Source organism: Lagenorhynchus albirostris, chromosome 3, assembly GCF_949774975.1.
Source record: "Lagenorhynchus albirostris chromosome 3, mLagAlb1.1, whole genome shotgun sequence".
Classification (NCBI taxonomy): domain Eukaryota; kingdom Metazoa; phylum Chordata; class Mammalia; order Artiodactyla; family Delphinidae; genus Lagenorhynchus; species Lagenorhynchus albirostris.
The window spans coordinates 885,945-908,147 of record NC_083097.1 but is presented as its reverse complement, the minus strand read 5'-3'; the positions used below and the strand labels follow the sequence as shown (position 1 = coordinate 908,147).

Here is a 22,203-nt window from a genome sequence, read left to right as displayed (position 1 = left end):
TGCCTGGTGAGAATGGGGTCCCGGAGGGCGCCCTGCCCTCTCCGTCTGCTGCACATGCGCGGCCCTGCTCCGCGGAGGCCTCCGCGCCCTGTGCTCTGCAGCCCTGCTCGGCGGATCCCCAGAGCTTTGGCCTCTGCGTCTCCCTACATGGCGGCACCCCGCCAGCCCTGACTGGCACCTGCAGTTGCCCTGCTGACCACCCGCCCCTGCCGGTCCGCTCCCCCAGCCCCGGGACTCGCCAGTGCTGGCATCCTCCTTCGGGTGTGCATGTCGGGGACCGCACGGCAGCCTGGGGTGACAGCACACCCACCGTCGCCAGGGGCCCGGGAGGATGCAGCCGTGGCCAGGGCTGTGCCCCGCTCCGAGGGACTGCGAGGGCCTCCCCAGGGACCCCTGAGGCCATCTCCCCGTCCTTCTCAGCACCTCTCTCTGCAGGTGAACCCTGAGCTGCGGGGCATTACACGTCCACAGCATCACATCTGCCAGAGTCTTGCCCACCCCCCCAGGCAGCCCGCCCTGCCCCCAGGTCATGTGACATCATCCCTGTGCGGGGGAGGGGGAGGGAGGGAGGGAGGCAGGAGGCACCCTCTTGCTGCAAGTCCCCCCCCACCGGCCCCGCCCCAGGTCTGCTCTGTGTCCCGGTGCTGGCGGTGCCGGGTGATGTTCTGCAGCTGCTGGCTGTGCAGTGTGAGGGTCCCGAGACCACCCTGAGGTTCAGTGACTCACTAGGACTCAGCTCAGCAAAACTGACTTATGACTTATGACAGCCAAGCGCCCAGATTACAGCCAGCCGGCGGGGGAGGGGTGTGCAGGGGGAAGACACAAAGGCAGGGCCCAGGGGAGCCCGGGCACCCTCCCTCCGAGGAGTCCCGGACGGTGACAACACGCCCGGGGGGCGACGGCCAGGGAGCCCGGCCTGAGCCCTTGAGTCCAGGGTTTTATTTGGTGTGACCACATGGCGTGGCTGACCTGAGTCATGTTCCCTGGGCCAGGGAAGCAAGGATGCTCGCATCAGGCCAGACATTCCAGGGCCTTGGAGTCGGGGGCAAAGGGCCAGGCCTCACCTGGGCAGGGCAAACCCTCCGCCGCACAGGCCGGGCCCTGGACGTCGGCTGACAGCCTCAGTGTCTGCCTCACGCTGGTCCTGGAGATGGTGGTGTGTACGGTCCCGGTCAGAGTTTTAGTTAATTCAGGTGGGGACAAGGGACTGGCCAATGGAGCTTCTGCTCTTCTGGAGAAAAGACAGCAAATTCTGAGACACTTATAGCTTATACTATACTATACTATACTAGCTTATACACTTATAGGAGGGGCCCTGAGTCAGCTTAAAGGGAAGCAAAACTCGAGATCAAATCAACAGAGACGTGAAAACTGGAGGCCACCAGTGAAGAACTGGAAAACCTCAGATCTTAACTCAGGCTGGAAAGAGAGACGTTGAGAAAAGGTGTGAAGGAAGAGAAAGCTAACCGTTTAGAACAAGACTACCTGGTGGCCAGAGGAGCATGACCCGGAGCTCCCTGGGGACGTGTCCAGCTGGGAGCAGCTGAAGGGAGTGGTCTCGGAAGCCCACCAGGAGATGTACGGCCGCAGACAGCAAGGAAGGCTCCCTGAGTCGCGGGATCCCTCCTCACCCACGCACCCCAGACAGAACGGGCGACTGGGGAGGCCCAGGGCCCACCTGAGGTCACATGGCTGTGCACCAGCTCGGGTGGACGTGTGACAGGGGTGACTCTCCCGGGGACAGCATCTCACAGACGCACTCTGTTCAGACAGAAATGTAGTTATTTCGTGAGCAGATCGTCTCCTGTTCTCTGAGTTCTGGACGCCGTACGGAGGGCTCGCAGTTAACGTTACTGCCCAACCCCCCGCCACGGTGAACCGCACGGAGTTTGCCTGAGCAGCTGACGTCACTGGAGACATTTGGGACCCAACATCCACCGAGCGAGGGCTGTGCTCACTCTGCGATGAGATGTGAGTGCTGGGCTGACCAGTCCAGCCTGGAAGAAAGCCCTGCTCACAGCTCTAACGAGCTCAGTGTAAGCAAGGCCAGGCCCGAGACGATGTCAGCAGGAGAGGCCGGGCGGGGACACTATGCGGGACGCCACCCACCCCCAGGAGACCGGCCCCAGCCGTCCAGGTCTTGAGCACGGGGCCCGGCCTCTCTGTGCCCATCCCACTCCCGCTGCTAAAAGGCTCCCTCGCTCCCGCCTGGCCCTCGCCCTGCGCTGGGGCAGCCTCTCTGGACTCAGCCCCAGCTCCCCGTGCGCACCTGCGGCAGGCGTGCAGAGACTCCGTGCCCTCTGGGAGGGATCTGCACCCTCGCAGTGGGGTCTCCACGTGGAAGATCCAGGGCTGTCGATTTTGCTCTCAGTCCTGGGCGGGGTTGTTATAGCAACAATCAGGGCCCAGGGCTGGAGCTCAGACAGAAACATCAGAGCACAAGGGAAGCAGGACAGAGCTCCAGACGTGGCCATGTCAAATTGGCCTCTTCCTGCCATGAAGGGCTATTTCCTGAAGGTTTGGGGCCTTCAAAAGCTGTTTGGCTCCCCGCATGTTCCAGAGAAGAGAATCTATTATTTGTTCAAAAACACGTTTCCAGTACCGACACGGAGTCATATTAGAAGCTCTGAAGGAAGGTTCGCCCAACTATCTGTGAGATAATGACAGGGCTGAGTGCTCTAAGGCTGAAACCTGTCATCACATTGATCTTCCTCCTGGAAAGCTGGTCCGTCCATGAGGGTACAGCGGGGCGGACCACCAGCACCTCGCTGGGGGCAGAGGGATCTACGGGTCTGCCTCCCGAGCCCCTCAGGACACGACCCACACCAGCCCCGCTCGCGCAAGGACGGCGCACGCTGCCCCCGGGGTGGGGACTGCGCCCTGGGGCCAGGGCCAATCCAGCTGTGAGAGAAGCAGAGGGCGTCCAACTCCTGAGAGGGCGAGAGCCGCTGCACCCGCTTGTGTGCGCCCCTCCCTTCCCGTGACCTCAACTCCTGCCCGCCATCTCCTCTAAGCCTCGAAACAGCCGATTTTGGTGACATTCCAGGAGGATTCGCAATGGAGTTGGAGGAGGGGCTGTATGGGATGAACTGTTTCCCTCCAAACTTACATGTTGACGCCCTAACCCCCAGGACCCCAGAATGTCACTGAATTCAGACATAAGGTCTTTAAAGAGGTAATCAAGCTGAAAGGGGTCACCAGGGAGGGCGCTAATCCAATCCGAGCGCTGTCACTGCAAGAAGAGATTAGGACACAGGCAGGGACAGATATGAGGGCACAGTGAGGAGATGGCCCTCAAAGAGACCTTGATCTTGGGCCCCCAGCCTCCAGAACTCAGACAAGGGATGTCAGCTGCTGAAGCCACCACGGCAAACCCACACGGACCCAGAGCCAGACCCTTCTGACCCTCCCTCCAGGCCGGCCAATGCCTCACAGGGCAGCCGTCCAACAAACGATGGTCCGGCGGCCAGGACAACCTAGTAGGACCTGGCTGGTCCTTCGTGCTGGGCTCTGGGCCGCGGGTTTCCAACATCTGCTCTCCTCGACTCTCCGCCAATAGGCGGATTATCCCGATTTCACCAAAGGTAACTCTAGGAGGAGTTACACGTCTCACCTGAAAGCTGAGTCCAGTGTCCAGGACTGACTGGTCACGGCCAACTTCACTCCGCGAGCTGTGACCACACCTAGGAATACAAGCCAACCCACCCCAGGGGAGAAGGGGCCCAGAGGCCGGCACCCACCCCATTCGGCGCCTCCGATCTGTTCCTGCTGTTTCCACATAGCAGCACCTCAACTGCATTTCTCACAGTTTCTCTTCACAGGGTTTTATTTTTGCTGATAAATAAACCCTGCAGAGTCACCTCCGATGCGTCAGGATGAATGGGCTCAGGAAACACCCCAAGTTCAGCACAGAATGGGGCTCAGAGCGGCCACAGCTCTGCTCCAACACGGCCAGGCGTCTCTCGTCTTCAGAGAGACACCCACAAAAACTCCCACCACGTAACAGCACCTCACCTGTCAGACTGTTTGACACTGGACCCCGAACGCAGGGCACCAGAAGAGCACGCACGCTCACGCTGGCGGTGAGGATCTGAGCCGTGTACCAGCCGGGGAAGAAACGATGCTGCACCTGGTGAGAACACCTGCACCTACCATCGGAACCTACGCCTCCACCTCTCAGAACCTATCTCAGACACACCGTCAAAAACTATGAGAAACTGTATATTCAAGGGTATGCATGACAGCCCTAGTCTTAATAACTAAAGACTGGAAACAACCCAGTTGTCTATCAACATGGAGACCATTGAATAAACTGTGGTACATCCACAAAATAGAGCCGTGTGGCTGTAAAGAAATACAAGAAACACCACTATTTACCATAGGGTGTTTTCTCCAGATGCAGGTAAAAAAAAGAATTAAAAACTCAATGCAGGGCTTCCCTGGTGGCGCAGTGGTTGAGAGTCCGCCTGCCGATGCAGGGGACGTGGGTTTGTGCCCCGGTCCGGGAAGATCCCACATGCCGCGGAGCGGCTGGGCCCGTGAGCCATGGCCGCTGGGCCTGCGCGTCCGGAGCCTGTGCTCTGCAGCGGGAGGGGCCACAACGGTGAGAGGCCCACGTACCGCAAAAAAAAACAAAAAAAACCTCAATGGAGGGGCTTCCCTGGTGGCGCAGTGGTTGAGAGTCTGCCTGCCAATGCAGCGGACATGGGTTTGATCCCTGGTCCAGGAAGATCCCACATGCCACGGAGCAACTAAGCCCGTTCACCACAGCTACTGAGCCTGTGCTCTAGAGCTCGTGAGCCACAACTACTGAAGCCCGTGTGCCACAACTACTGAAGCCCGCACTCCTAGAGCCCATGCTCCACAGCAAGAGAAGCCAACGCAATGAGAAGCCCGCTCACTGCAACTAGAGAAAATGCACGCACAGCAACAAAGACCCAACGCAGCCAAAAATAAATAAATAAAATAAATAATTTTTTTTAAAACTCAGTGGAACTTCTAGAGATGAAAACTATAACATCTAAAATGAAAAATTCACAGGATAAGCTTAAGAGCAGTTTGGAAACTGCAAAAATATACCAGGGAGCTTGAATACATAGCTTTAGAAAGTACTCAAACCTAAGCAAGGAGAGGAGATAAAACCCGAAAAAGTCAACAGCCTCACTGACATTGGGAGAGCAGGCTGTCTAACACACACGTCAACGTACATACCCCAAAGAAGAGGCAGACGAAAAGTATTTGAAGAAATCCTGGCTGCAACATTTTAAAGTTTGATGAAACTCACAAATTGAATAGGTTCAACTGGCCTCACACAGGACAAACAAGGGAAACCGCTACAGCAAACTGCCGAAAACCCGCGACTTTTTATAAAAATGCTAAAAGCAGCCAGAGAAAATAGACAGCCTACATAAAGTGAAACAAAGGTAATATAGCTATAACCGCTAACCTCTCATCAGAAACGATGCAAACTGGAAGATAATAAAACAATATTCTTTAACATGCTGGAAGAAAAAATGCCCATCAACCTAGAATTATACACTTAGTGAAAATCTTTCCAAAAAGTGAAGGCAAATTAAAAAGAGTCTCATACAAGCAATAGTTGAGAGAATTTACCACCAGCAGATTGGCAGAACAAGAAATGCTAACGGAAGTTACTGAGGCTAAAGGAATAAACACCAGCTAGAAGCCAGCATATGTACACGAGAGCCAAGAGCACAGGTGTATGTACAGAAACAAAATGTATCTTTGCTCATTTTAAATTTACTTAAAATATAGTTGAATGTTTAAAGCAAAAACAACAATGGACTCGATGGCGTACCTGGAAGTGAGGGGGTACGGAGGAGGTTTCTCCCCCCGATGGCAGCCCCCTCCCTTATCCTGGGAACCTGGGTCTGTGGACTCCATCCAAGGCTGTCCATAGTCATTCATCCTCAGGGGCGTGGTGAGTAGTTCTTGGGCCCAAAAAATAAAATAAAAACTTGGGATCATACCGGGAGTCCACTCCACTTGGGAATTACCATGAATGAAGTAAAGAAAGGCCCTTGGGCGGTGGGGGGGCTCCATGCAGCCCTGGGCGCAGCAGCTGCTTCCCCTCTTTCTCCAGGTGACCCCACGCCGTGAGGAAACAGCGCAGAGCACCCGGCTGTGACGGCCTGAGTGGTGTGTGTGTGAGCACTGGGGTTCTGATCTCACACAGCGCCCGGGGCTGACATTTGAGGGGCCCTGAGAATAAGCCTCACTCTGGAGGAAAGGGATTAGCATTCGAGGGACCCCAACCAAATGCCCACCCTCAACAGTAAGTTCTCCAGATATCACCTACAAACCAGCACCAGGAGGGCCGCTCAGAAACAGGAGAGCTGTTATGAGGAACTTTCCAACACTTAGTATTTTTTGTGGGTGGGAAAGAGAACCGCGTGGGAGCCACATCCTCACCAAGAGGGCTGGGCATCGGACACAGGGCGTGACCTGGAGTCTGGAAGCTGTGTGGGCCCCAAGCTCCCACACACCAAGGCCTTTTCATAGCTCCTGGACGCACAAACAGCGGGACACCCAGCTCTGCGGGACGGCTCTCCTCCCTGCAGAACAATAACCAGCTGCACCTGGAACGGAGTTCAAACTGGATCAAAGCTCAGTCTGCAAGATTGGGAGAGGGATGTGAAGCTGCATCCTAGAGCCCCCCCACTGAAGGCCGGCTGTATCCTGGCCTCTGGATGCCATGAGATGCCCTGCCCTGGGTACCGCACCCATCCCCTTGTAGGCTCACAAAACTGGAGGTGGCCTTTGTTCCCTGCAGACTAAGAGGCCTATAGCATGCCTTCCTCCGCTGCACAGAGTAGAGCACCGAGGGCAAAGCTGCAGGGTGTAGAGCAGCCCAGCCCTGAAGGTGCTCCCCAAGTGTGGCAGGAGCACAGCGCACGACAGCTGAGGGCAAAGGGCTGGTAAGCCTGCTACGGAGGATGGATTTTATACTCAGGGTGACAGGAGTCAGCAAAGGGTTTCCAACAGGCGGGCAGGTGTGCTGAACAGGGAGCAGGCGGGAGGGGAAGGTGGAGACGGGGGTCCAGCTACATGCTATTCCAATGGCGGAAGCCAACATGGCCACAAGAAGATGCTACAGGGGAGGGTGAGTACGTGAGGGTGCAAGAGGCAGGGAAAAGTCTCCGATGCCCCTAAGTCTCTGACCCATATCCCAGGGGGGTGACCCAGAGCCACCGCTGCACTCCGCCCCTGATGCCTTGCTCCTGGGAGGCCTCCATCCCTCCACCGTCTCTGCAGCAGCAAATCACTCTCCCATCTACTCAGCGAGCCCCCACCCCCTTCTCTGAAGCCCTGAGCAATTTATTGGTCTTTAACAGCATCTACTGTTTCTATAAACGCTTAGCAATGTTTTTGATTGTGAGACAGAAGGAAAAGAGAAGTGGATGTGAATGCGAATGAGGATGGCGCATTCTCCATCACAGAGGGCCGGCCACTGGGCATGGGAGGCTCCAATGAATCAAAGGTCCTGATTCCACGGACTCTTTAATGCAAACAGGAAGAGCACGTGCCCTTCCAGGGGCCAACTGGGCAGCTTTCAACAGCCTGGACAGGGGGAATGAGTTCCCTCACTCCCTGGAGCCCCAGCTGAGCTCTCCCTCTAGCGGGCGGGGGGGCTGGCCCTAAGGGGAGCTACTGAGGATCCGGTCCAGCCCTCAGCAGCCTCGGCTCCTGGGAGGCACTGGAGGGTGATTTAAAAGAAAAAAAGAAAAAAAAAACTTCACATATTGAGATATAGGGAAGTCGTTCTGGTTTATATATGAATTAACTTGAATTTGATGCTAACTAAAATAGCCTGTTTGTGGCCTATCAGACATACATTGTACATCTGCTTTAATTATTAGAAAAAAAGGACACATTGACCAGAAGTAAAGAATGTCCATGTTAAAAAAAAAGATTAAATGGCGCTCTTCCTGGGACGCCAATGCTGGTCCTCCTTTGATAAGAAGCCCTTCCCAGGCGCCAAGGCCATACTGATTCGCTGTTTACGTGCTGATCTGTTCTCTTTATTAAAACCTTGAAGAAATGTTATCTGACTTGTTTAATGTTCTTTGTTCTGACGAAATATAAAACTGTGCCGAAAATCATGCTTATCCGGAGCAGTTTCTCGGGGAAACCTGGTAAGCGGGCTTCTGGGCTAGTCCTCAGCTTGGCTCAAATAAAACTCTTCTCTATTGTTATAGATTGTTTATCGATTACTTTCGTTGACAAGGGCCTCGGCCCTTCATTTAGAAATGCTGTGTTTTTCTTCAAAGGCGCCCCTCTGGGGGTTCATATTTAAAGACGACGGAAATCAACACGAAAGGGTCGCTGACTTTAGTGAGTCTATTTCTTTTCTCTTCCATTTTTCACGTTGACATAACGCCAGACTCAGAAAGGCTGAGAACAGCGCACACCCCCGCCGCGTCTCAGGCCCGGCTCCTCCGCGTTCACACGCCGCCCCGCCGTTTGGCCCGGGTGCGAGGGTCCCTCCCGCTTCTCCGGTGGTGGCGGCGTTGGAGAGCCCTGCGCCCCGGCCCTCCCGACGCCCCCGCCCCATAGGTGCCCTGGGACCCGCCGAATTGCCAGCGCCCGGACCCCGCGGGGTACGCCGGGAGGACGGCGCAGGCGGGTGACGATAGCGTCGCGCCACTCACGCAGGCGTGCGCGCGTGCGCGGCGGCGGCAGGACTACGCTTCCCAGGGGGCCGCGCGGCGCGCCCACTTCCGGCGGGCGGCGCGGGCCCGGAAGCGGCGCACCGGCGAATCCCGCAGCGACAGGTCGGCGGCGGCGGCGGCGGGAGCATGCGGGGCGGCTGGCGGCCCGCGGCGCGCAGCGCGTTCTTTCCCCGTCGGTGGCGGCGGCGCGCAGCGGCTCTCGCGTGAGCGGCGGCGGCCGGAGCGGCCGGCAGGGCGCCGGAAGGGCGGGCGGCGGGGCCCGCGGCTGCGAGGCGGGCCGGGCCGGGCGGCGGCGGCGGCGGCGGCGACGCCATGTGGAGCGGCCGCAGCTCCTTCACCAGCCTGGTCGTGGGCGTGTTCGTGGTGTACGTGGTGCACACCTGCTGGGTCATGTATGGCATCGTCTACACCCGCCCGTGCGCCGGCGACGGCAACTGCATCCAGCCCTACCTGGCGCGGAGGCCCAAGCTGCAGGTGAGCGCCGGCCTTCGCACCTGACCTCTGATCTCGGGCTGGGCGGGGCCGGGCCCTTCGCACCTGAACCTGACCGGGTCTGGGCAGAGCTCTCTCCTCCCCGCCCCCGAATCCTAAAGCTCCTGACCCCGCACGCTGGCCCCCGTGCCCCTCTTCACCCCATCACGTGGCGTCCAGAGTCCCTGTACCCCTGCCCCGTTCATCAGGCAGCCACACACTTTAGCAGGTTGTTCCTTTGCAGCAGGTGCGTCCCGGAACGTCCTGTCACCGGGCGGAGTTGTGTCCCTTGCGGAGTTAAGATGCACCTTTCCCTGTGCGGCTGGTCAGGTCTCTGTGTGCTTTCTGCCAGGGGCCTTGCCCAGCTGACTTTCTTGACGTCCTTTCCAGCTCAGCGTGTACACCGCCACACGGTCCAACCTGGGTGCCGAGAACAACGTGGACCTGGTCTTGAACGTGGAGGACTTTGACGTGGAGTCCAAATTTGAAAGGTATGGTTGTGGACAGGGTGACAGGCAGGCATCATTGACGTTGAGATTGTTGACAGGTCAGCGTTCTGCACGTGAGGAGGGTACCACGGAGAAGCAGCGTCACCAGCCATCTCGTGCACGGTAGAACGTTTTCATTGCAGGTGTGTGTGATACGCACACAAGCAAACTTTTTTACTTGAAAGTAGCAGACGCCGAGTTTGTCCTTTAGGAAGTAGCTTACCCAGCGTCTGACAGCTGTGGGATACGGTGCGGCCCTGGGGAGCTTCCAGAGGAGTGGGGATTATGGTGGGGACTACGTGGTGAACAGAGCTTACACACGCAGTTTCCCACAGAAAACAACTTGTGTTTTCCTGGCAGAAGTGGTTCAGTTATGTCGTCTAGAAGGGAAAAGGGAAGGGGACGGAGGAAAGAATTTAGCAGAAAATCGTAATTAAGTGAAATGTAACTTTGCAACAGAGCAGGCAATATAAACGTTGACGTCTGTAGAGTGGCTTTTTGAAGCTGTATTTAAGCTATGGTTTTAGCTTCTTAAATTCTAGCAAGTTTAATTTTAAAGATCATGTGTTTGTCACAAGTTCTCCTCTTCCCTCTTGGCTGTCTGGGAGGCGTCAGAGTGAGCACCGGGGTGCGTGGTGTCTTGCGGGATACACATCCTCTTGCCGCTACGGGGGCGGGGCACACACGTTTGGTGTTGGCCCCCTTAGCCTGTGACCTCAGCGCCCGGAATGCAGGCCTTTCAGCTTTGGGGCAGCTGCCGTGCTTTCAGGGTGTGTTCCATAAATGTGCGCACTCAGGACTTCAGTAACATCCAGGTAGCTGGGTTTCGTTTTTAGTATTTCTCAGCTAAAATTAGTTGGTCTGGGTTTGAAACAACATTTTTTATAGAAATATTTGCATAGTCTCTACTCTGTGCGCACACAACATAATGTGTACGTGATTGAAATCATCATTTGTTTTGTTGCAGGACAGTCAATGTTTCTGTTCCAAAGAAAACCAGGAACAACGGGACGCTGTATGCCTACATCTTTGTCCATCACGCCGGCGTCCTGCCCTGGCAGGACGGGAAGCAGGTGCACCTGGTGAGCCCGCTGACCACCTACATGGTCCCCAAACCGGAAGAGGTGAACCTGCTCACTGGGGAATCTGCCACGCAGGTGAGCGGTGCCGGCTGAAGGAAAGCTGCTGACCCCCTTGTAGCTCACACACACGTGTCCGCGCGCACGGTGTGCATCTGGCGCTGGACTGACTGCTGGGAAGTGAAGCGATCAGATGTTACCGGCACATACGTTGTCAGCTCGGTAACTTCTCACGGGTTTGCAGATGAATTTATGTCACATCGGTGACGTGCAGTTTAAGTAGTTCAGTGATTTTTGTTTTTTATTTTTTCTGGCTGTGCCGTGTGGCATGCGGGATCTTAGTTCCCCAACCAGGGGTCGAACCCGTGCCCCTTGTAGTGGAAGCGTGGAGTCTTAACCACTGGATCGCCAGGGAAGCCTGTTCAGTGACTTTCTTTACCCAGATGCCTTCTCAGGCCACAGGACCTCTCAGCCCCCAGAGAGCGTGTGTGCACCCCGATGGGTCCAGGGCAGCCCCTTCTGCAGAGCTCAGCTGCAGTCAGAACTTAGAGTTGGGAGACACTGCACTGTGTGTAGGACAGGACAACGCTTGAATATTTATTCGAAGGATATAACTCAAAATTATGAAAAAGGTGTGTGTGCAAATTGTGTCTTGTACACCCATAGAAAGCTGTACGTACAGGGAAAGGCTGGAGATCACATACGCGGTCATTACCGCAGTGGAGGGTGGGACGGAGCGATCCTGGTATTCGGGTCCGCGTTGAATGCAAGGGAAGTCATCCACGCCAGGGGCGGCAGCTTTCCAGGATGTGTCTGCAGCTGTCTCGTGTGTGTCCTTGGAAAGACCCCTCAGTTCTGTTTCCCTGGGCACCGCACGACACTGCCTCATGGGCCTTTCTGGGGTGCCAGGCGGTGGTGTGAAGGGTGGAAGGAGTCTCTGGAACTTACAGGTGCTGGATAAACGTTAGCTGTCGCTAACGTTTTTAGTGTAACTGTTAGTGCTAAGTTGTAGCTTTAGGGAGGAGATAAATATTAATAGGACGACACGGTTCACAGAGCTTGTCAGGTAGATATGAAATCAAGATTTCCTTGGCGGGCAGAGTTTGTTTCTGAGTTCAGTAGCTTTAGGCTTGTTCCCTAGACATGGACGTGCCCCTTCCCAGACAGCGGGGTGGAGCTGGCTTAGAAGCGGCTCCCTTCAGCCTCCTTGCAGAGGGCGGGGCTCTCAGCTCCAGCACCTCCTGCAAATGTGCCGGAGCCTCGTCCTTCTCGGAATCCCTGCTCCGGACAAGGGCCCGAAACAGGAGGCAGTGCGATCCAGGACCCCGTGGTGCGAAACAGCACACCCTTGTCTTCTGTTGCGAGAAGGAAGCGCGGGAATGAGAGTCGGGGAGCTGGCAGCCGTGGGTCCTCCCGTAGGCCCCGCTGGCCTTCTTACGGTTGTGCTCTCGGCCCGTGGGCTGCTCCCAGGTGACAGTGCCAGCACCCTGCTGCCTCAGCCCCCCGGGCCCTCCCGCTCCAGCCTTGGTCTTTTCCTCTAAGTCAGTCCTTACGTGTAGCAGCAGATCGAGGCTGAGAAGAGGCCAGCGAGTGCCCTGGACGAGCCCGTGTCTCACTGGAGACCAAGGCTGACCCTGAACGTGATGGTGGATGACTTTGTCTTTGACGGGGCCTCCCTGCCCGCCGATGTGCATCGGTACATGAAGATGTAAGTGCTGCTGGTCTGGCCGCTGAGCTGAGGCCCGGACGGTGGGAAGGCCACCGTAGTTCACATTCACCTGCCCAGCTTTGCGCATCGCTCGTTCACTCCCTGAGCGGACAGCAAAGGGGTGACCTGGTGGGTGGCGGGTGGAGGGATCGAGGCCGGCCAGAATCCTAAAGCAGATGGGCCGTGCCCACGTTCCTGAGCCCTCTCTGTGACGAGGGGCCTGGGGTGCTTCCTGGAGCGCCCCAGCCTGTCCCTGCTCCCCGGGGGTCTTGCTGATCACGGCTGCCGCCAGGATATGGAAGGGAAATGATGACACGACAGGCAGTCCTCTTGCCCTTTGCTCTTGGCAGAAGCTGGAAGGGAAAGTGGAGAGCCTTGATGAGACCCTATTCCTCTGCACCGTGCACGGGAGGTTTTGTCCTGTCTGCGTCCTGTTAGCTCTGACTCGATTACCTTTGCTTAAAATTGATTATTAGGTTGTCCTGTTCCCATCACTTGCTATCGTAAGCAAGACTGTTAAAGTGACTGACTTAGATTATCCTGTGTCTCTACACTTCAGGGAGCCCCCCTGTGAGATCACAGCCTGTCACTGGGTCGTCACATAGCACCTAGAAATGGCTCTGCTCAGAATTGTTTCCTTTTTCAGTTTCCAGTGGGTCCTGTGGTGGTGTCATGAGGTTTTCCCTTTTGTAAAACTAAAATCTAATTTCTGAACACATGATCCATTCACACGGTTGAGGGTGAAAGGCACAGAAGGATCATGGGGTGAAAGCCAGGCGTGGAGGGTCGATGGGTATTGGCTTCTCACCACGTCGCGGGCTGCCCCGTGTCAACGCACGCGCGGCCCCTTGCTTCCCCTCGCGTCCTGAGTGGTGTCCCACTGTGCGCATGGTCCCCACCTCCTCCTGGTGGCAGCTCTGCAGGGGAACAACGTAGTTCGTGGCGCCCCTGCTGCCCTGGGGAGGCGTGTCCTAGGACTCTTGTGACCAGAAGCCACTGAAGATGCGGGGGAGTGAGCTCTGTGAGGCCACCCTGGGGGCCCGGGAGCTCGCTGCGGCCTTGAAACGGCTCCAATCCCCCAGGATCCGGCTGGGGAAGACGGTGCACTACCTGCCCATCCTGTTCATCGATCAGCTCAGCAGCCGGGTCAAGGACCTCACGGTGAGTAGCCAGGGCTCCCTCGGGCCTGTGCGCGGCTCGGCCGCTCGGGCGGGCCCCCAGCTCCTGCCCAGGAGGCGCCAGCGCCCGGGGCTGTGGTCACGAGAGACGCGCAGGGCCCGGGTGGTGGGCGGGAGGTCAGGGTGCCAGGGCTCCCTGGGGGAGGCGCCCTGCCGGGGCCGCGAACACAGCTGGGGCCCCACAGGAGGAGAGGGCAGGGGGGACGCGGCCTCGGGTCCGGGCGGAGCGGCGTGCGCGGGGCTGGGCTCTGAGCGCGCTCCCCGCAGGTCATCAACCGCTCCACCACCGAGCTGCCCCTCACCGTGTCCTACGACAGGATCTCGCTGGGGCGGCTGCGCCTCTGGATCCACATGCAGGACGCCGTGTTCTCGCTGCAGCAGTTCGGTGAGGCCGCTGGGCGGGCGCCCCGGAGCCCGGCTTCCATTCCGCCTGTGCGATCGTCCCCCTTGAAAGGGCACGTGTGGCCCGCGGAGCTCTTCCTGCTGATGGGGGTAGCCCGGCCAGGGCTCTGGTGTGGGGTTGGCGTCGTCCGTCTCACGCAGGGTCTCGGTCCTTTGCAGGGTTTTCAGAGAAGGACGCTGACGAAGTGAAAGGGATTTTCGTCGACACCAACTTGTATTTCTTAGCGCTGACCTTCTTCGTGGCCGCGTTCCACGTGAGTGGTCCCGGGCCCTCAGCGGGGCCTGCCCCCCACCCCGCTCGGGAGAGGGTCTGCACCTCGGGCGCTGACCAGCTGAAGGACCTGGGGCTTCGTCTGCTGCTTTTGGAAGCTGTTTTGAAAACAAATCCAAAACCAGTGAGATCAACGACTGACTTTGTAAAACAAGCGTTTGCTCGTGGGAGGTATGGCGTGGCGGTTCAGAGCGTGACGGATCAGCCCTGCCGGCAGACTCCCCGTTACACACCGCGGCTGGGGGCTCGGGGGCAGGGGCAGGGCTGAGGCCGCGAGGCACCGGCGCCAAGCTGCAGCCGGTCCCCAGGGCCTGGGAACTGGCCGCCAGTGAAGCCGAATCTTCCAGAGCTGTGCTGGGAGACACGGGTGTTACTGAACGGCCAGCATCTCAGGCCGGGCCCGGGCTTGTCTACACAGCTTGAGGGGCTCATCGCTGTCCCGTTTTCTTTCCAGCTGCTTTTTGATTTCCTAGCGTTTAAAAATGACATCAGTTTCTGGAAGAAAAAGAAGAGCATGACCGGAATGTCCACCAAGGCAGGTAGGTGCTCTGAGAACTGCCCCCGCCCTCGGGGCCTGTCCCGCCGCCGCTGATGCAGGCAGGGGATAAAGCTCGTCTGGAAACCTACAGTTTGCGATCGCCCGTGGCTCTCGTTCGGGAGGGGCTTTTAGATGCCCTGTGGCAGCAGCCCGGGAGGGCGCTGTGTCCGCTGTCGTGAGCGCCACGGAAGCCTGGGAGCACGGAGGGCAGGCGACACGGGTGCCGGTGCTCAGCGCCCGTCTGTGTCGGTTCACAGTCTTGCTTGTCTCCCGAGCTGGGTCTCCAGCAAGAGACGGTTCTTTTCCTCCTGCGGAAGTGACACCCGAGTGGGTGCTCTGGGATGCTGGGTGGCCCCCGAGTCCAGAGTCCGTGTCTCGGGGTCTTCTGTCATGACCTCTGGCTTCCTTGGGGGGGAGGGTCCCCCGCTGAGCCCTCCTGCGCCCTCCCCTGGCCTTTTCAGCCCGTGGCACGAGCGGGGCTTGTGGGTCCCGGGGCCTGAGCTCCCGGCAGGGAGCTCCCTACTGGGAGTGTCTCCACGGCTGCGGCATCTCCTAAAGCACAACCTGAAAGGACAAAGTGCAGCTTTTAAAGGACAGACGCAGGCTCCGCAGGGCCCGTGTGAAAGCAGGAGAGCCTGGGATTAGAGTGCGGGATCCCCGTCAGGAACCAGTGTTCTTAGCACGCCTCCTGTGCCTTTTGTGTCTGTAAGTGTAACTTACACACGTTCACCTGCTGAGGTTGCCTTCTGCTGGGGCCGTAGCCTTTTGTAATCGTTTTGCATTTCCCGTCGCCGCCTGTGGTCCACGGTTCCTTTGTAGTGGACAAAGGGGCAGAAGCGGTCAGGGTGCTGGTGCGTGGGGGGCCGCTCCCCGGGCCTCAGCACAGCCCGTTTCTCCCCAGTGCTCTGGCGCTGCTTCAGCACCGTGGTCATCTTCCTGTTCCTGCTGGACGAGCGGACGAGCCTGCTGGTGCTGGTTCCTGCAGGCATCGGGGCTGCCATCGAGGTGAGCTGCCCGCCGGGCCGCCGGGCTGAGCGCCGTGTCTGTGGTTCCGGTGCCCAAGCGCTCGGCGCAGTCGGGACCCGCGTCACTGCCGAAGAAGTGGCTGCCGGCGCGGCAGCAGGGCGAGGGCGTGGCTGCCGCGGCTCCTCGGGCAGAGCTGCCGACGCCTCCACGTTCCTCGTGGCCCGGAAGCTTCAGCTTGGCCCGTCTGTCCACGGGACGTGCCAACACGGTGGCTGAAGCCCGTGCAGCTCTCGCCGCGCTGGACGCCGTGCGGAGCAGAACGTGTGATGCAGGGGCGGTGGGGGGGCGGCGGGCCCCTGGCGCCGCCCTGACCGGGACCCTCAGCTGTGGTATTCCAGCGCCCCTGCCAGTGGGCACTGGCTCACACGGCTGTCGGGGTGGGGACGGCGCTGGGACCGCCCATCCAGGAAGTGCTGGCAGGACCCCCTGTGGGGTGGCCGTGCTGCAGGTCCCACTTTAGGGAGGGTCCTGGAGAGACCCAGCCACAGCAGGGCGGGGGGCTTGGGGTGCCCCGGGGAGCGGAAAGGAGGTGCAGGGCGAGTCTGGGGACAGGCGGAGTGGGGCGCCAGTGCAGATGGGCGGGGAGGGGGCCAGGTCCATGTGGGCACGCAGGCTGGGTGTGGGCTGGAGACCGGGGGCCGTCCCGGGGCGTCCCCGCCGGCAAGGTGAGGAGCAGCGCGTAGCTGAAGGGTCGGGCTGGGCTGGGGCGCGAGGGGCCCGAGCGGCCGGTGCCCTGGTCAGTCACCGTCCGAGGAGTGGGTCCTGGCTTCTCCCCGGTCCTGGAGCCTGAAGTGTGGACTTTTCAACTTCTCAGCTGTGGAAAGTGAAAAAGGCCTTGAAGGTGACCGTCATCTGGAGAGGCCTGAGGCCCGCATTTCAGGTAGGGACCCAGCCGCACCCTCTCGGGGATGTGTCACCTCCTGCGGCTTCTCCCAGCCCACCTTCTTCGGGTTTGGGCCGGTCTGCTCGTGCAGGCTGACCGCTGATGCACTTCCTAGCTGCGTCCTGGTGAGATGCAGGTCACCGTGAGGGCCGGTGATCGTCACGTGCTCATGTTGCTGACCTTCCGACCCCAGGGGCAGCTTGTCACCTGCAGACCGGCAGGGAGGTGCAGGGGCGTCTCGGGGCGAGTGGGCGGGTCACCGCACCTCTCCGGGGCTCTCTGATGTGCCCGGGGTCCCCAGGCGTAGGCCCAGCACCAGCACGCTGAGCATCACGTCCACCTCCGTGACCGGACAGGACGTGGTCGGCCAGGCTCAGGGGCGGCACTCCCCACTCCTGCGGGGGGCGATGCCTCCACATGACAGCACAGTTCCTAGCCTCCCTGACAGCTGCCCTCTGCTGTGCACTTCCCTGGGCAGATTCGGGCGGGGGCTCGGGCGTCACTGAGGTTTACGGGCGGGCAGCTCACTCTGCTTTCTGTGACAGGCCTTGGGGTTTACGGCACTCCAGGTTTCCAGGTCAAGGGCAGGGCACTCGGAGACGGGATGCGGCTTCTCTTGATCTGAGTCAGCCCAGGGAACCCGCTTTGCTTTAAGAGCAGTGTCTTCACTGCAAAACTCAATGGAACTGGGAACAGGAAGCAGCGCGAGGAGCGCCGCACAGGCTCACGGGCCTGCTTCCGCCTCGCGTCCCACACGGTGTGGCTCGCGGGTTGGGGCCATCGGGTCCTCTGCACCCCCGGCTCTGAAGCGGGGGCACTGCCACGCCTGGGCCGAGGGTTCGTGCCTCTCAGCCTGCCGCCCTGTCCCTCCTTGCGTGGCGGCCCAGCTGAGCGCAGACGCCTGCCTGGGCCGCGGTTTAACGCGGCTGCACTGAATTTCCTTGCAGTTCGGCACTTACAGTGAATCTGAAAGGCAGACGGAGGAGTATGACACTCAGGTGAGCGGCGACCTGGGGCATGCATGCCTGCCTGGAGCCAAGACCCCCAGGGAGCCTGCCTGCCTGGGGTTCCTGACCCGGGAGGGAGGCCGGGGGCTCCCCTCTTTCCCAGCCCCTGCGGGCGCCCGTGCTCAGTCCTGTACCACCGGGAGATATCTTATTTCCGGTGGTCAGCTGTGGGGCTGCGAGCTGAGCCTCTGTCCCTGAGACGTGGTGACCCCACAGGCTCTGCGTCCTAGGCCATCGGACTCCCCCTGCCGAGGGGAACTGTGGTTTTCAGTTTGATGTGATACACGTCTCCCGAGCAGGGATGATTTTATTTTCTGGCTTAATGGGCATCAGCTGCATCCCAGTTTTTATTGGGTTTTTGATAAAGTTCAAATCAGAATTAAGGGTGACACACCGCGTTAGTTGGAAGGCAGCCCTAACTCGGAGTTCTGGGAGCATCTCCTCAGAGTTCTTTCCAGGATGTGGCGTCATTTCTCTGCCCTGGGTCGGTCTGTCAGCTTGGCTGTGTTTCACGGGCCAGTATTGTTACTGTTACCTGTGCTGTGCGGTCTTCGTGGTGGACGTTCTGTGGGGTTTGCACAAATGCTCACTGACACACATCCTCCACACAGACTAGCTTCGCTGCCCTAAACGTTCTGGGTGTTTGCCCCGTTCTGTCTGTGAGTTCCGTCAAGAAAGTTTCCGCAGGTTTGATGGTGGACTCCCACTGGACGTTTTCTGTTCCCCGTAGGCCATGAAATACTTGTCGTACCTCCTTTACCCTCTCTGCATCGGGGGCGCCGTCTATTCTCTGCTGAATGTCAGATATAAGAGGTAGGACGTCACCTTCGCTACTCTTCAGCTGGGGCTCAGGGTCACTGACTGGGCCAGCAGTGGGGCCGGCACTGGGACGCCCCTCGGCCGCAGGCCTGGGCCTGCCCGCCGCTGCTGGCTCTGCGCGGCCCCCTCTGGTCCTTGCGGGGTCGGGAATGCTCACGGGCGCAGGCCTCGGGCTTGAACACACTGCCCGGGGCCACAGGGGCCGAGGCGCCCACGGGCGTCCGTGGTTTCCCGTCTCACTGAAAGTCGTGAAGGAAAGTCGGTAGGTGCCAAGTCTCTGCCCTCACCTCGGTGAGGGCTCCTGGGAAGCCACTCCCCGTGCAGGTCGCCCCTGGCCAGCCCGCGGGGTCCCGGGACTGGAGAGCAGAGCGTGAGGGCGTGTGTGGGGCTCGGCGGTTAGCAGACTAGCACCGGGGCCTGCGGCCTCCGCCATCACCCGCTCCTCCCTTCCAGCTGGTACTCCTGGTTGGTCAGCAGCTTCGTCAATGGTGAGTCCTGGGTCTCCCGTCTCAGAGACAGCGTTTACAGCGGTCGCTTTGTCCCGCCGCCGCGTGGCCCGGTGTGCCGAGAGGTCCCCGTCAGGCCCCGCCCTGCCCCGTGTTCTCTCTGGGCCCTGCGGCACTGGCCGTGGGCGGTGTGCTCTCCGTGGAATGGGTGGGTGCGGGCAGTGAACCCCGCTGTCTTAGGGCACGCTGGAGCCCCAGCCCCCAGCCCTGTGCCCTGGGAGGAGCGCCCGCCCACTAGGCTCGTCCTGACCGCGCGGCCGCTCTGCAGGCGGACAGGGCCGGGCTCGCAGGCTGCCGCGTTCACCGGGTGTGGGCAGGGGCGCTGTCTCACAGCCCCGCGGGCGGGAGGCAGGTGGTTCACCGCAGGACGGTGCTCTCGGGTGTGGGGGGTCAGGTGGTCCTGAAGCCCGGGGGGAGCGGCCGCAGGCCCGAGACGGCACGTCTCCACGCCGCGTCTGTCTCCTCAGGAGTCTATGCCTTTGGCTTCCTCTTCATGTTGCCCCAGCTCTTCGTGAACTACAAGGTAAGACGCGTCCCCGCGTCCCCGTGCCGCCCCCCGCATCCCTGTGCCGCCGCTGACGTGCTCCGTCTCCCTGTCCCCAGATGAAGTCGGTGGCTCACCTGCCCTGGAAGGCCTTCACCTACAAGGTCAGTGCCTCGCCTGCACAGGGCCCTCGGGGACTTGCCGTCAGGCTGGGCCATGCATCAGGAGGCCCCTCTGTGGAAGAGCGTCGGGGGCTCCTTTAAGACATAGGGTGCCCTGCGGCGACTCTGAAAGGCCAGGCTTCTCTGTCACAGCAGCACAAGGGGTTCTCCGAGTTAGAGCCGTGCTGCTGCTCGCCAACACGAATCAGAGAGCAGGCAGACGCCCTTGACCCGGTGGCCAGTGTCTGGGGTGCTGGGTCCGTGTCCACCCAGACGGCGCGTCCAGTTTCCCGGGGCCGGGCTGGCCGAGGGCTGTCTTAGTGCATCATGGCCTGTCCCACACACACAGGTGGGGACCACACGGCCCTCCGTGCTGTTGGCTGTGAACTAGAGCGAGCGGCTTTGGGGTGGGGCAATGGTTAGAACATGCTTCTGCCTTCAGAACCGGTTGGCCGTTCTCGGGCAGGCCGGCACCGTGATAGCCAGGCTCCTAGGTGGTGCTCCTGGGTCCCGCGTGCGGAGAGCAGGTGGGACGCTGGGCCTTGGAGTCTGTGCAAGGGGGTACCCTGGGCGTCAGCCCCTCCCGCCCCCAGCTGGCTCCTGCTTCGTGGGGTGGCTCTGAGGTCACTGGGCGGCGCGAGTGCAGGGACGTGACCGTGTGCCTGGGTGGTCCGGGTGGGTGCTGGGGCCCTGTCCCACGGCCTCGCCCGCCCGCCCGCAGGCCTTCAACACCTTCATTGACGACGTGTTCGCCTTCATCATCACCATGCCCACCTCCCACCGGCTGGCCTGCTTCAGGGACGACGTGGTGTTTCTCGTGTACCTTTACCAGCGATGGTGAGTGCCGGCCTGAGGCGCTGCTGCCCCAGGACTCGCTCGGGCCGCAGACCCACGCCTGGTCCTGCGGGGAGAGAGTGGTGGGTGGTGGGTGGTGGGTGGCGCCTGGCGCCTGGGTGCCGGAGCGCTGCTTCTGTCTGATTGGATCGCCCCTCGAGCACACGGCTCTCGTGCGGCATGAGGGTCGCTCGCAGCTGCTGTAGCGGAGTCCGGCGGAGGAGCTGCCTCAGCCCCTGTGCTGCGCAGCGGGGGCCCGGGGTCAGGTCCCCTGTGGACGCATCCCAGCCCTGCCTCTCCTTGGGCATCCCTGTCCTCGTCCTCTCATCGGCCTCGAGGGCAGAGCTCTGGCCTGACCGTCACGAGAACACCGGGAGGGCACGGGGCAAACCCACACGCGCCTCTCCCGTGGTGAGCCGACCGTCCGGGTCTTGGCCATCGAGCGCCCAGGACACGCGCACGCGTCTGTCCAAACCAGCTGGCGTGACGCACGCGTGGTCTCGTTGCAGGCTTTATCCCGTGGATAAGAGCAGAGTGAACGAGTTCGGGGAGTCCTACGAGGGGAATCCCCAGCGGAAACCCCACGAAGACTGAGCCCGACCCTGGCTGCTCGCAGCCACGCAGAGGCTTTGGTGGAACTTCCTGACATCACGCCCCCTGCGTTGCCAAAACCCCGAATGTCCCTCACGTCCCCGGGTTCCGTCACGCTGTGTCCGACGGGAGCTGGCGGCACTGCCGCCGCTGCCCGCGTGGACGTCTGTCCGGTCACCATGGCTGCGGGAGCGTCCGGTGCTGGCGGGGGCTGCGCTGTCACTGCCCTGCCCCCACCCGGGGGAGTTCGTCTCGGGGTCTGTAAACAGTCCTTGAGGGGATATCAGACGCCTTTTTGAATCCATTCCGTGCAGACTCTGGGATCAAATGGCTTTTTTCCTTTTTGTTTAAAATTTGACTATTTTAAGGCTTAATGTATGTATGTTTCTATTTTAAAATAAACTTCTCTGGCTGTAACACTTTTTTTGATCTGGTATAACATGTAAGGTTTCAGATGCTGGCATTTACCCCATTCCCAGAAATGAACGTGTGATGTGGTTTTTCTCTATGTTTGTTAAAAGGAGCAAATTTAAAGAATCTCTCAGGCCAGGACTGTTCTTAAAATGCCTGCGTCTGGTATTGAAGCCGATGTCAGCGCACTCCTGAGGGGTCAGGTGGATGGGGTTTCGTTAGAGAAACGCCCTGGGTAGCGCAGAGGGAGAAACAGGGCAGGGAGGCGTCTTCACTGACGGAACAGGGAAGGGCGAGATCTGGAGGGTGACGGGGTCGAGTCACGCTCAGTGAGGTTAGCTCCGGAGAGCCAGCCCTCACCGGGTGTGGGCACATGAGCACACACAGGAGGCCTGTACGTACGTCAGCATCTCAGCCCCTGTGCCTGGCTCTGAATCCAGTCGTTCTCATCGATGGGATCATTCCTCGGCGATGTCTACACTGGCAGCCTGTGGCCTCCGGAAGTTCATCAAAGGGCCCGTCCCTAGGCAGAACATGGAGCCGAGGCGGCTGGGCACTGGCTGGTGTCTGGAGGTGGCTCTCGGGGTCAGGGCTGTGTGTCCTTCCCACGAGTCCTCACAAAGCCAGACCGAGAACTGCATGCAGAGGTCAGC

At 59.7% G+C, this 22,203-nt stretch overlaps 1 protein-coding gene across 16 annotated transcripts; it reads left to right on the top strand.

Moving 5' to 3' along the window:
• Nucleotides 1-8,938: 8,938 nt before the first annotated feature.
• CLPTM1L (CLPTM1 like) lies at nt 8,939-21,556 on the top strand. Of its 16 annotated transcripts, XM_060146825.1 has the most exons (19): nt 8,939-9,167; nt 9,555-9,655; nt 10,620-10,809; nt 12,291-12,439; nt 13,522-13,600; nt 13,885-14,002; nt 14,179-14,273; nt 14,745-14,829; nt 15,730-15,833; nt 16,669-16,734; nt 17,685-17,735; nt 18,475-18,557; nt 19,017-19,051; nt 19,575-19,592; nt 19,673-19,717; nt 20,157-20,241; nt 20,436-20,551; nt 20,892-20,959; nt 21,058-21,556. In XM_060146825.1, exons 1-19 carry the CDS (start codon nt 9,006-9,008, stop codon nt 21,073-21,075), a joined length of 1,668 nt encoding a protein of 555 aa, XP_060002808.1. In that variant the 5' UTR covers nt 8,939-9,005; the 3' UTR covers nt 21,076-21,556. The 16 variants fall into 16 exon arrangements, 6 of the variants coding, with proteins under 6 accessions (XP_060002808.1, XP_060002807.1, XP_060002812.1 ...); XR_009539957.1 differs by lacking the exon at nt 21,058-21,556 and having other exon boundaries at nt 8,942-9,167; nt 19,537-19,592; nt 20,892-20,932; XR_009539956.1 differs by lacking the exons at nt 20,892-20,959; nt 21,058-21,556 and adding an exon at nt 20,746-20,878 and having other exon boundaries at nt 8,942-9,167; nt 19,537-19,592.
• Nucleotides 21,557-22,203: the final 647 nt, after the last annotated feature.

Bases quoted from the DNA above. Each gene is read 5' to 3' on its own strand.
- CLPTM1L (XM_060146824.1), top strand. From the start codon at position 9,006: ATGTGGAGCGGCCGCAGCTCCTTCACCAGCCTGGTCGTGGGCGTGTTC. The intron at 13,601-13,884 runs GTGAGTAGCCAG...CGCTCCCCGCAG, and splicing joins GCCGGGTCAAGGACCTCACG to GTCATCAACCGCTCCACCAC. The intron at 16,735-17,684 runs GTAGGGACCCAG...ATTTCCTTGCAG, and splicing joins GCCTGAGGCCCGCATTTCAG to TTCGGCACTTACAGTGAATC.